Here is a 14,084-nt window from a genome sequence, read left to right as displayed (position 1 = left end):
GTAATTCAACAGACTTGGAGTTATTAGCTTTCCAGCACGTGGAGGAAGAAGGCAACACGCGCAGTTCTCCTTTCGTATAACAAAACTAAAAGTAAACCTCAGACATTCTTATGTCTTTCAGTAACAGAGATGTATAATATATATTAAAATCATCGAAGTTATTTAATTAGAAAACCAAAATTATAAATCTTTACAGTATTAAAGGCTGTTTTTACAGGACACAAGAATAGTCTCTGAGGTCCGGGTATTTTCAAGATGGCTTTTAAAAAGATAATATTATCACATTTGTTATATGGTACTGCATTTAAGACACTCAATTCAATACACAGGAAAAAGAAAGGTTTGTAAGAATAGTAGTTGTGGGGCTCCTGGGTGGCTCAGTGTTTAAGTGTCTGCCTTTGGCTCAGGTCATGATCCCAGGGTCCTGGCGTCGAGCCCCGCATCGGACTCCCCGCTCAGTGGGGAGTCTGCTTCTCCCTCTCCCTCTGTTCCTCTCCCCTGTTTGTCCTCTCTCTCCCTTCCTCAAATAAATAAATACATACATACATCTTAAAAAAAAAATTAACACTTGCTTGAAAATCTCAATAATTACCTTTTGCCATCATATTTGGTGACGAGTCTTTTCAAAACTTTGTCTATTTGCAGCTGGGAATGGGGATGGAGAGAAATTGTTTGACTTCTTATCGCTGATTTCTAAAATTCCTTTTTCTTATTTTTAAATTTTAAAAATTTAAACTTGTTTTAAATTTATTTTTTAATTTTAAATTTATTTTCTTATTTTAATGTTCTTTATATATTAACATAGATAAAAGTTCTTTGTTGGGTATATATTTTGCAATTATTTTTCTCAGTCCCTGGCTTGCCTTTTCATTTTGTAACAACGTATTTTTGAAAAGAAAATGTTTAAAATTTTCATGAACTCCAATTTAATGACTTTTCTTTTAAAATTCCACATTTTAATGTTCTATTTAAGAAAGCTGTGCCAAACCCAAGGTCACTAAGATTTCCCCTTATGCTTTCTTTGATAAATCAACAGTTTAAGTTCGGTTTATAATGCACATTGAGTTAAATTTCATATGTGACATGAAGGAAATGTCAAGGTTTTTTTGGTGTTCTTTTGTTTTTTTGTAGATAGCTACCCAGTTAGTTGTTCCAGTTCTATTTGCTGAAAAATTATCTTTCCCTCATTTAGGGGAAAGCTGTCATTTCACCTTGGCACTTTTGCTTAAAATCCATTGACTGTATATATTTTGGTCTGGGCTTTTTTTTCTGTCCTCTTGATCTAGATATATTTTTGCTCCAATACCATCAATTCACAATTCCTACAGCTTTGTCATAAGCCTTGAAATCAGATATTATATATCTTCCAACTTAGTTCTTCCTTTTCAAAGTTGTTTTTACCTTTTCTCAGTCTGTTGCATTTCCAAGTAATTTTTGAACTAGCTTAGCAATTTGTACAAAAAAGTCCTATTGGATTTGATTAAGATTCCACTGGATCTGTTTATCAGTTTGGTAAGAATTGACTTCTTAGTAATACTGACTGAATCTTCAAATCCATGAACACGGTATGTCTCTCCACTTATTTCTTTAGTTTCTTTCAGCAGGTTTTTGTAGTTTTGAATGTACAGGTCTTGTACATTTTTGTCACATTTATCCCTAAGTATTTCATATTTTTTATGCTATTATAAATGGTATTTTAAAAACTAAGTGTGTGAAATTATGGTCAACATCATTAGTCATTGGAAGATGCAAATTAAAGCCATAATTAACACTACATCAAGGTTTCTCAGCCTCACACTGTTGACATCCTGAGCCTCATAATTCTGTGGTCAGGGACTGTCCTGTGCATTGTAGGATATTTAGCTGCATCCCTGGCCTCTACCCACCAGACGCCAAGGTCACTCTCCCTCTACCTGAAATATAGTAGTCAGAAATGTCTCAGGACATTGCCAGATGTTCCTGAGGAGGTAAAATTGTCCCTTTCTGAGAACTGCTACAGCACTACACAACCCTAGAATGGCTAAAATAAAGATTACTGACTATACGAAGGGTAGGCAAGGGTATGGAGTAATTAGAACTCTCACACACTGCCAGTGAGAATGCAAAAAGGCTACAATGACTTTGGGAAACCATGTAGCAGTTTCTTTTCTTTTTTTAAAAGATTTGATTTATTTATTTACGGGGGTGGGTAGGGAGAGAGAGCACAAGAAGGCGGAGAGACAGGCAGAGTGAGAGGGAGAAGACGACTCCCTGCTGAGCAGAGAGCCAGACATGGGATTCAATCCCAGGACCCTGGGATCACAGCCCGAGACCAAAGGCAGCTGCTTAACGGACTGAGCCACCCAGGCACCCCTGTGTGGCAGTTTCTTAAGAAGTTAAGTATAAACCCACTATGTGTTCCAACCATTCTACTAAAGGCATTTACAAAGAGAAATGAGAGCACATGTCCAGAGACATGGTCATGAATATTCATATCTTTATTTGTAATCACCAAAAACTGGAAATATCTCAAATGTCTACCCGCAGCTGTGTGCACACAAAGGACTATTACACAGCCATAAACAGCGGTGGCCTATTCATACAGACAACAACGTGGGTTACTCTCAGAATAATTACACTGAGTGATTGATGCCAGATCAGAGAAGGATACATTTTCTACAATTCCACTTGTATCCCATTCTAGGGAATGAGATAAACCATCGTGATGATGCCGATCAGTGGTTTCCTGTGGACAGAAGAGACAAGGGGGCATAGGTTAGGAAAGGTCAGGGGAAGAAACTTGGGGGCATGATGGCTGTGCTACTTACCCTAATTATGATTATGGATTTCATGGGGATGTTCATATGTCAAAACTCATCAAGTGGTATTCTTTATGCACATGCAGGGTTTTGTATGTCAGGCATATCTCCCTAGACCTGCTTTAAAAATACAATACAGAAAAGAAATGGGCAGGAGGAACATTGGAATAAAAAAAGGCCATGCAATCATTTGTATTTACAACGGATACTCATGACACTGACAAAAATCAATGGAATTCCCATATGTCATCCAACTATGAAAAAAATAACAATCATCAGAGCTCATTCTCCCTCTTGCTTTAAGGAACCCAGAAATGTAACCCTGCTCTCCCCAGAAGTTGCCCCGATGGCCCACTTTGCCTTAGGCAGGATTCAAATTAGAATATTTGAGAAAATGTTTATCTTCCTTCCTTCCTTCTGGGTTAGCAGTCAGTAGTTTTTAAATGACATAAAACCATGTCAGTAAGAAATAGGAAGGAAAAATTAACTTCTCTTCATAGCCTAAAGATTCAATGAGTTATACAGATCTTTCCTTCAGGAAAGATTGGCCTTTTGTAAATCTTTGGAATGAAAGGAGATACCTGAATTTTGGCCATTCATTAATAGTAAATTTCTGGTGAAAACCTTATGATCACAAAAATTTTATAGATTCAGAATGAAAAAAAAAAACAATTATTTGCCCTGCTCAAAAATCAGGGAAATTTTTTTTTAATGTTTTATTTATTTGACAGACAGAGATCACAAGTAGGCAGAGAGGCAGACAGAGAGAGAGGGGGAAGCAGGCTCCCTGCTAAGCAGAGAGCCCGATGTGGGGCTCGATCCCAGGACCCTGAGATCATGACCTGAGCCGAAGGCAGAGGCTTTAACCCACTGAGCCACCCAGGGGCCCCAAATCAGGGAAATTCTTAACCACTTTTTAGCCATATTACTTATACCATTACTAAGAATAAATCTAGAAGTTAGTTTATCACTGTATGATTCTTCCCATATTCAATACCTGTATATGAATTATAGAACAACTTTAGCAGATAATTGGTAAATGGACATTGAGAATATATCTCTTCACCGTATTATTATTTTTAAAAGATTTTATTTGAGAGTGAGAGTGTATGTATGTGCACACACACGCATGAGGTGGGGAGGGGCCGGGGGAGAGAAGAGGGAGGCAGAGGGAGAGAGACGATCTTAAGCAGAGTCCCTGCTGAGTGTGGAGCCTGGTGTGGGCTTGATCCCAACCCTGAGATCATAACCTGAGCCGAAATCAGCAGTTGGACGCTTAACCGATTGAGCCACCAGGTGCCCCTCTTCACTGTATTATTAATTACTTTTACCAGGAGTGTTGATTTTTTCATCATATGGCTCCAGGTTCATTAGTACTCCATTTAAACTGTCTTTCTGATTTCTTCCCATCACTTTGGGTGCTAATTCACTGAGAAAGCCAGCAGCACGACTTGCAAGAATGCCACATTTTCATTTTAAAAACAAGGAAAAAAAAATGTAGGGAAACAGATGTACACAGATATAATTTTCTGGCAGGGAACATTCAAAACAATGATTTAAAAGGCATTATTCCCTTTCGGTATGAGATATTGATATATTTATAGTGATGGCTTCAGAGTTTTCCGGTGCATGGTACCTTAAAATGTTCCATAATTGTGTACTGCAGCAAGTTGGCCTCTGTAGAAAGAAAAAATGTGATGGTCCTTTGTGTCTCTTTAAGATCTACCAGCCAGCAGTTTTGTGCTGGATTTGCACTAACAGGCCATCCTCCCTATAATATTCATGCAGTATTAATAACATCCTTCGGTCTAACGTTGTTTTGTTTTCCCCCAACCCCCGCTCACACCACAATTTTATGTGATGGAAAATTATTAGCAACTTACTGACATTTTCATTTTCTGCATACGTGTCCATGATACATGATTTAAATGATTTGGAAGTGGCCTTTATCCAATCTGACTGGGAAATTAAACTGTGAAATCTTCTGGTCCAAAGAAATAAGTGAATATATAAGAGGCTTCTGTTTGGCAAACAGCCTGCATGTAAGTTCCACTGAAGCCAAGATGAACACTTTACCCTCCTTTACCAGACCATGGGCTCTTGTATCTGATCTGTGTTTGTAGAGAAGAACCTTATGCCTTTTATACGCATAGAAAACTCGTTTCCTGCTGTGGTGAGCAGGTGCAGGCTGACCTCGCCCTGTGCATTTCCCCACCCTTTGCCTAGTTCTCACGGATGGTCCGTCCCGCATATGCCCCTGGGAGCACGTCAGGTAAGTGATACACCGGGAGAGTAGGGTATCCAGAGTCAGGATCCTGTCCCCTGACTTGACCAGTGACTACAGAGTTGCCGAGAGAACAAAGAAGGGCAGACTTTACAGCTGGTTCTCTCTTTGCAGAAGGACATCTTAAAATCGGATCTCGTTATCTGCTTGGTGGCTGCTGTTCTGTCATTTGCCATCAGTGCCAGCACCGTGTTCCTGTCCTTGCGAGTACGTATCCATTTGGCTTTATGCTCTCCCCACCTTCTTAGCTTCCTGAACAACAGAGCCCGCTGTGGAGCTCCACGGCATCGGCAGGACAGTGCAGCCGGAGGAGGAGAACAGGACGCCAGCTAAGAGGTTTAGGGAACACACCTGTGTGCTGCGAGGAGTTACACCCAAGATGAGAATTGGTTCACACGGCAGATTGAGATCAAGTGCTTTATCCTTTGTCCTCCCACACCCCCCCCCCCCGGGGAGCTGTGCTGTTTGTTAGAGCATCAGCACCCATCCTGGGACCCAGTGGTAGTGAGACAGGCTGACGGCACCCTGCGGGGAGCAGACTGGAGGCGTTACCACATCAGGAGTCAGACAGAGGTCTTAGAGCCCAAAGGAGCTTTGAAACATAATTTTCAGTTAGAAAAACAAGTGGCGAGCTCTAGATGGGGTTTCTGGCTTGACATTCCAACAGTTACTCTCTCCGAGTGGAAGTATTACATGCTCAGGCGCTCCTTCCAACAAGGAAAGTCTGTTAGTTGCATCGGTTATTCTCGACCTCTTCTTTTAAAAACAACAGCAACAAAACCAAGGGCAGATTTCCCTTGGCCTTTGAACTTCCCAAGTCCAGCTCTCTACCCTCCCCCCTGGCCCCCCACTTAGTGGCTCGCAATACAGGTGGGTTTTGCGTGGAAGAAATTTTCAGAAGCCTGTAACGAGAACTGGGGTTGCCTCTCTGTTCTGCTAGAGGGAAGAGGGGAAGGGCAGTAGTGTTATGGATTATTCATGGACGTCCCTCCCCTCTCCTGGAGGCTAAACAATGAGATTTGCCCTCTTGTACCACAGCCATTTCTCAGTGTTGTGCTGTTTGCCCTGGCTGGCTCGGTGGGATTTGTGACCCATTATATGCTCCCTCAGCTCCGCAAGCACCATCCGTGGATGTGGATTGCACACCCCGTTCTTAAAAACAGAGAGTATCAGCAACGGGAAGTGAGAGGTCAGTAACATATCCCTCGTTCAACACCAGTGGTGCAGCGGTAGGCATCCTTTATACCACAGTGTGCACAATTTATGTGAATGTCTGAATGCCTTGGAACTATGTATTTAAGAATGATTACATGTTACGTTATATGGTTAGATGTTACATGATATGTATCTTACCATCATTTTAAAAAAGGAGACTGTGTACCTTGGAGTATACAGTATGGTTTCAGAAAAGAAAGTTGAAATGGAGTGAATGAGAACTCTGTTGTATAAAAATAGAATTGGTTATTTAGTATTGGGGAAGATTAATTTATATCACTCCGACCTAAAGATTGTGCTGCTTCAGCTTAAGTTGCCTGGGGTCTGGGTAGAACACCTCACTGCCCTCCCATCCTCTACAAAGCTTTTTGGGGGGGGGCGGTGCGGCTGGGCGGGGACGTAGCAGAAACTGCTAAACCTTTCGGACCTCTGAACCCTTGAACTTCGCTTCACTGGCTCTGGTTACTTAGACCTAGACCCATACTTGATTGTCTTAGGAGTTCTCGGGGCTATTTCTGGTCATAATCTGGACAGTGTCAGAGCTTCTAGATAAATTATCTCGGGAATTTCTCTGGTAGCTCTTCCCTTGCTCTGTGATCAAGAGATGGTGGAAGGATTGAGTTATCCCCGTTTTCAGACACACTGAAGTCATCGGTCAGAGTTTATAGCTATAGTTTATAACGAGCTAGCGCTGGGTATAACATTATAGCCCCCTGTACCCCCTCTGTTGTAGAGGGACACAATCAGTTGTCATCCCGTCCAGGCACATGGGTATGTGAGTGGTGCCAGGCTTGCTGACCTGCGGGGGCGGACTGGACTCACAAGGCTGGTCAGCAGCAACTTCAGTGCATTAGTGCGACGAAGGGAAAAGGGGGCAAAATAATCTAAAAATCAGGATGCAGAAGAATCACTTAAAATGCTGTTAAGAGCATTTCGTCAAGGAAGATCTCGGGTTGGGTATGAGGAGCTGCCTTGATCTAAAACAGCCGACTCGGGAAAAGTGTAGATCATTTAGTGGAGAGACATGGCATCATGGGTCTGCCGCCCGGATGGGGTTCGGAAGGTGGCGAAGGGTCATCACCCCAACTGCCCTGCCCTCAGAGACTTGCTCTTCCCGCCCGCAACACCAGCAGCTCGCTTAAGGGTGAAGCTTAATATATTTGTGCTTAATATTTACATATATGTATACATATGTATATACTTTAATTAAATTAATACATCTAATATACATTTCTTAAATGTTCTCTTTGATGTCAGGTGCTACTTCAATGCAAATGATTGTCAGTATTATGAAACCTGAAGGACGATGGGCTCAGAGCAGGGCAGTGTGTATGGCTAGTTCATGATACGGCTCACGGTAGAGAGAGGCGCATCCCAGACAGGTGCCTGCTCGTGGCCAGGTAGAGCAACCAGAGGAAACCGGTTTCTACCGAGCTTCTGAAAGTATTAAGGTGACATCTCCCTTCATTTTCTAAATCTTTAGGAAGACTAAATTTCGGAGTAAAATTTGTGGAGTTTTGGGGGGGGGGTTGTTATTTCGGCTTCATTGATCTTGGTGGAGATTTGAAGTATGAGGCTTTGCCTCGAGAGGCTGCAGGCATGCATATCTGTATCCATATCAGCTACCCTTCCCTCTGCTTAGCTCTTTGGATGCCCTGGGATGAGTACAGAGAACTTGTCGAATTGAGAGAAAGAGCAGCAAGAGAGATGGGGCTCAGGCTCAGCGCACCGTGGCGGTTCGGAGTGTGGAGTTCGCAGGGACAACATGGAACTCAGCAGTCAGGAGTTTAGTCCAAAACTGGTTTGTTTGGTTTGCTTTGGTTTTGGTTTTTAGTTTGTTTATTTTGTTAGTGTGGTGGTTTTCTTCCTGGAATCTGACGGAGCCCAGTTTAAAACAGAATCATTCAGATGTTTTAAACCTGTGTGGCCTTTTCAGTACCTGATTCAAGTCCAAGTAACGTGAGCGTGTTTGCATGTATCAGCTCCTCTTTGAGGGCGAGTAGCCGGGCGGTGCTGGGTCTCCGTCCCATACCCTGGGCTGGGAGCTCATGCCTGTGAGCACGGGCTCTGTGGATGTTTCTCCTTTGCCTGCATTAGCTGTTCATAAGCCACCTGAATTCTAGCCAAAAGTAATAGATTTGACAAATTAGGCATGTAATGAAGAACAGATTGCATTTCAAAATTGTGTGCATAGACAGAAAATCCAAATATTTAAAATATGTTGGTATGAACTCATTGAAAAGCCATTACTCATTTTGGTATCATCCGAGTCCTGAGTTTCCTTCCTCCTCTTCCCCTGGCCTTCTGCCTTCTAGATAGTTCACTCTTTATTTCTTCTCCTCCTAAGAAAACATGTGCAGGAAATTCAGACCAACGGTATAGCTTTTAACGTGAAAACTGTGCTCAAATCTTCTCTCTTCATCAGAGTATTATAACTGGAAAAGAAGAGAGAGCAGAGCAGGGTGAGCGGATCTGTGGTAGAGCTACAGAATCCCCTAGTCCCCTGGCAGACATCGCTGACTGAGAACAATCCAAAAACTGGGCCCGGGGCAGACATTGAATTGGCATGTGACTGAGGCCCATGCGCTGCCCCGTCTTCGAGTTCATGGAATGCCATCCCACCCTGGGAGCCTACAGAAGTCAAGGCACATAACTTCGGTCCCAGCAAGTCTGTGGCCAGTGAGTGACCAGAACCCAAGGCATCTTCTTCTACTCCAGTGCTCTCTCTGCTACCTGCTCTGCTCTCGGTCTAGTGGGCTGATCGTGTGTAGCTTATATGCAGCTCTTAGACAGCATGGTGCTGCCGTCATTGTTACCCAGAAGGGCTTCATCATGGCCGTAAGCTCTGAATAGTCCAACGTGCTGTTGTCTCAGGCCAGCTCTACAAAGCTTTAATCCCCAGGTTGAAACAGACTTGACTCAAGTCAGATGATTCAGCCTTCAGGTCTCTGTTTAAAAATCAGCCCCTCTAAAAGTCCTTCCCTGACCACCTGGGTCAGACTCACTTCCCGGCTGCAACCCTGAACCTCCCTTTCATCGTAGCCTCTCAAGTGAGCGTGAGCAGCATGTCTGTTTGCTCGTGCTGGCTCGCCGCTGCTTACCGTGATGCTGGGCACAGAGATGTGTTTACTGAACGGCACTTCATTTAAATATCACCCGCCTTCTATACGCTAGAACAAATTTAAACTTGGTGTATGGACTTACTTTCAGTTTACTTTCCTTTCTGCATACCTCCGATAGGTAATTTTACTTGACATATAAAATTACATGGAGATACAAAATAAATTTTGATACAAAATTCAGTCTACAATTTAAGTTGAAGACTGGAAATTGAAACATGTATTTTTTTAGCCAATTCAGTTCTTTACTTTGGGGACTCATTTAAGTAAACTTTATCCCATCCTAGCCCCAACAAAATGTTTTACCAATATTTGAGCTAAAAGAATAAAATTCTATCACTCATAATACAGTTTAGCTGACATATGGTGATGTGGCTATAACTGACATATTAATGGGATGTGAAATTGTTCAATCTGAGTGATTCATGCTGAAAATAACAAGATAACAGAGTAGACGGCACCACAGATGGCACCGTATTAGTCAAGTGCAGAACTTTCCAAGACCAAATGTTTAAGAAGCGCTGTAGTTTTAGAAAATAAGACAAATCGATGATCCTGAATTGTGATGGTAATTCCAAACAAATGACATCATTGATCAGCCTCTGTTATAAAAGACTGAGAAGCTGAATCTGTTTGAAAATTTATCTAATGGTAAAAAATACATATCTATCTATAGTTATTTTGAATATAAATGTACTAAATGTTCCATTCAAAAGTCCTACGGTGGGGCACCTGGGTGGCTCAGTGGGTTAAGCCTCTGCCTTCAGCTCAGGTCATGATCTCAGGGTCCTGGGATCGAGCCCCACATCAGGCTCTCTGCTCAGTGGGAAGCCTGCTTCCCTCCCTCTCTTTGCCTGCCTCTCGGCCTACTTGTGATCTCTCTCTCTGTGTCAAATAAATAAATAAAATCTTTAAAAAAAAAAAAGTCCTACGGTGACAGAACAGATAAAAAAAAATAAGGCCCACCTATATGCTGTCCATAAGAGACTCATTTTAGACCTAAAGACACCTGCAGATTGAAAGTGAGGAGATGGAGAAACATCCATCATATAAATGGATATCAGAAGAAAGCTGGGGTGGCAATACTTATACTGGGCAAAACAGACTTTAAGACAAAGACTGTCACAAGAGACAAAGGGGGCAGTGTATCGTAATAAAGGGGATAATCCAACAAGAAGACCTAACAATTGTAAATATTTATGCACCCAACCTGGGAGCACCCAGATACATAAAGCGGTTAACAGACATAAAGGAATTTATCAGTAATAATACAATAATGTTGGGAACATTAACACCACACTTGTATCGACGGACAGGTCATCTCAGCAGAACATCAACAAGGAACGATGGCTTTGAAGGATACTCTGGAACAGATGGATTTCGTGTTATATTTAAAACGTTCCGTCCTAAAACATCAGAATACACATTCTTTTCAAGTGCACATGGAACATTCTCCAGAATAGAGCACATATTAGCCCACAAAACCAGCCTCAACAAATCCAGGAAGACTGAAGCCATACCATGGTATCTTTTCTGACCACGACACTGTACAACTAGAAGTCAACCACAAGAAGAAATCTGGAAAGACCACGAGCACCTGGAGGTTAAATAACACGCTACTAAACAACGAATGGGCCAGCCGACCCAGTGAAGAAGTTAAAAAGTACATGGAAACAAATGAAAATGAAGACACAGTAGTCTAAAACCACTGGGACGCAGCAAAAGCAGGTCTAAGAGGGAAGTTCAGAGCATTACAGCCCTACAGCAAGAAGCAAAAAATATCTCAAAATAATAATAAAAAAAATCTCAAAAAAACAATCTAACCTTACACCTGAAGGGGATAGAAAAAGCATGACAAACAAAACCTAAAACCAGCCGAGGGAAGGAAATCACAAAGATTAGAGCAGAAATAAATGCGATAGAAACTGGGGGGAAAAAAAAAAAAAAAAAAAAAAAACCAGATCAATGAAACCAGGAGCTGGTTCTTTGAAAACACACACACACACACACACACACACACACACACAATAAAATTTATTAACCTCTAGCCAGGCTTATTGAGAAGAAAAAAAAAAAAAGGAAGGACTCAAAATCACAAATGAGAAAGGAGTGATAACAACCAACACCACAGAAATACAAATAATTATAAGAGAATATTATGAAAAACTATAGGCCAACAAATTGGAAACCTAGAAGAAAATAAATTCCTAGAAACCTATAACCTACCAAAATTGAAACAGGAAGAAATAGAATTTGAACAGACTGATAACCAGCAAAGAAATCAAATCAGTAATCAAAAAACTCCCAACAAACAAAAGTCGAAGACCAGTTGACTTCACAGGCAAACTCTACCAAACATTTAAAGAAGAGTTAATAACCATTCTTCTTAAACTATTCCTAAAAATAGGAAAGAAAGGAAACTTCCAAATTTATTCTATGAGGCCAGCATTACCCTGATACCAAAGCAGATAAAGACACCACTAAAAAGGAGAACTACAGGTCAATATCCCTGATGAACAAAGATGCAGAAATCCTCAACAAAATACTAGCTAGCCAAATTCAACAAAACATTAAAAAAAAAAAAATCACTCACCACGGTTAAGTGGGATTTTATTCCAGGGTGGTTCAATATTCATTAATCGATCAATGTGATACAGAAGTAAGAGAAAGGAGAAGAACCATATGATCATTTCAACAGATGCAAAAAAAGAATTTGACAAAGTACATCAATCCATCACAAAAACCCTCAACGAAGTCAGGAACATAGCTCAAGTTAATAAAGGCCATCTATGAAAAATCCACACCTAATATTGTCCTTAATGGATGGAACTGACAGTTTTTCCCCCAAGGTCAGGAACAAGACAGGGACGCCCACCCTCACCACTTTGATTCCACATAGTACTGGAAGTCCTAGCCACAGCAACTGATTGAAAATAATAAAAAGCATCTAAATTGGTAAAGAAGTGTAACTTTCACGATTTGCAGATGACATGGTACTGTATACCTAAATCCAGAAAGACGCCACTAAAAAACTGCTGGATCTGCTAAACTGATTCAGTAAAATTGCAATTATACAATCAGTGAACAGAAATTTGTTGCATCTCTATACACTACTAATGAAGCAGCAGAAAGAGAAACTTAAAAAAAATCCCACTCACAATTGTACCAAAATAAAGGGATACCTAGAAATAAACCTAATCAAACACGTGAAAGACCTATATTTATTGAAAACAATAAAACACTGATGAAAGAAATTCAGGGGGACAGAAAGAAATGGAAAGGCCGTTCATGTTCTCCCATGGGTTGGAAGAACAAATATTGCTAAAACGTCTGTGCTACCCAAGGCAGTCTACACGTTTAATGCAACCCTTTTTAAAATAGCACCAGCATTTTTCAAGAACTGTAATAATCCTAAAATTTTTTTTTTAAGATTTTATTTATTTGAGAGAGAAAGAGAGCATGAGCAAAGTAGAGGGGGGGCGTTGAGGGGGAGGAAAAGGGAGAGGGAGAGAGAATCTGAAACACACTCTGAGCTGAGTACAGAGCCAGATGAGGGGCTCCAGCCCACAACCAAAAGATCATGACCTGAGCTGAAACCAAGAGCTGGATTCTTAGCCACCTCGGCTCCTCCCATCCTAAAATGTCTATGGACCAACCAAAGACCTTGAATAGCCAAGAGAACCTTGAAAAAGAACACCAAAACTGGAGGCATCACGATTCTGGACTTCAAGTTATATTACAAAGCGATAGTGATCAAAAGGGAATAGTACTGGCACAAAACCAGACACATAGATCAATAGAATAGAATAGAAAACCCAGAAATAAACCCGCAACCATGGTCGATTAATCTTCAGCGGGATAAAAAACCACCTCTTCAGCAAATGGTGTTGGGAGAACGAGGCAGCAACATGCAAGAGAAACTGGACCAGTTTCGCACATGATTCACAAAAGTAAGTTCAAAATAGATCGAAGACTTATATATGAGACCTCAAATCATAAAAATGCTAGAAGAGAATACAGGCAATAATCTCTTTGACATCTGCCATAGCAACTTTTTTTCTAGATAGGTAGGTTCCCTATGTAAGAGAAGCAAAAGCAAAAATAAATAATTAGGACTAGAGCAAAACAAAAAGCTTCGGCGCAATCTTAGGAATGGGAAAAGATATTTGCAAATGACATATTTGATAAGGGGTTAGTATCCAAAGTATATAAAGAACTTAGAAAATTCAACACCCCAAAAATGAATAGTACGATTAAAAAAAAAAAAAAAAACAGAAGACATGAACAGACATTTCTCCAGAGGAGACATCCAAATTGCCAATGGACACCTGAAAAGATGCTCAACATCGCTCGTCATCAGGGAAATGCAAATCAAAACTACGATGAGCTATCACCTGACACTGGTCAGAATGGCTAAAATCAACAACACAAGAAACAGGTGTTGGCGAGGATGTGGAGAAAAAGGAACCTTCTTGCACTGTTGCTGGGATTGCAAACTGGTGCAGCCACTATGGAAAACAGTATGGAGATTCCACAAAAAGTAAAAAATAGAGCTACCCTACGATCCAGCAATCTCACTACTGGGTACTTACCCACAGAACACAAAAACACTAATTCAAAGGGATACACACGCCCCTATGTTTATAGCAGCACTATTTACAGTAGCCA

At 41.1% G+C, this 14,084-nt stretch overlaps 1 protein-coding gene across 2 annotated transcripts in view; it reads left to right on the top strand.

The window, feature by feature from the left end:
- The window catches only part of PCNX2 (pecanex 2), a gene marked incomplete at its 5' end in the record, with an annotated part of 286,590 nt that overhangs the window by 136,508 nt on the left and 135,998 nt on the right, over positions 1-14,084 (top strand). For both annotated transcript variants that reach the window (XM_080822822.1, XM_080822823.1), the window contains 2 exons: positions 5,197-5,289; positions 6,121-6,271. In XM_080822822.1, the coding sequence (XP_080678948.1) occupies positions 5,197-5,289; positions 6,121-6,271 (244 nt within the window). The remainder of the gene's footprint in view (positions 1-5,196; positions 5,290-6,120; positions 6,272-14,084) is intronic.

The sequence above is a fragment of the Martes martes genome, assembly GCF_963455335.1.
Source record: "Martes martes genome assembly, chromosome: 14".
Classification (NCBI taxonomy): domain Eukaryota; kingdom Metazoa; phylum Chordata; class Mammalia; order Carnivora; family Mustelidae; genus Martes; species Martes martes.
Note: the sequence above shows the minus strand (reverse complement) of the source record. Positions and strands in the feature narration are given on the sequence as shown.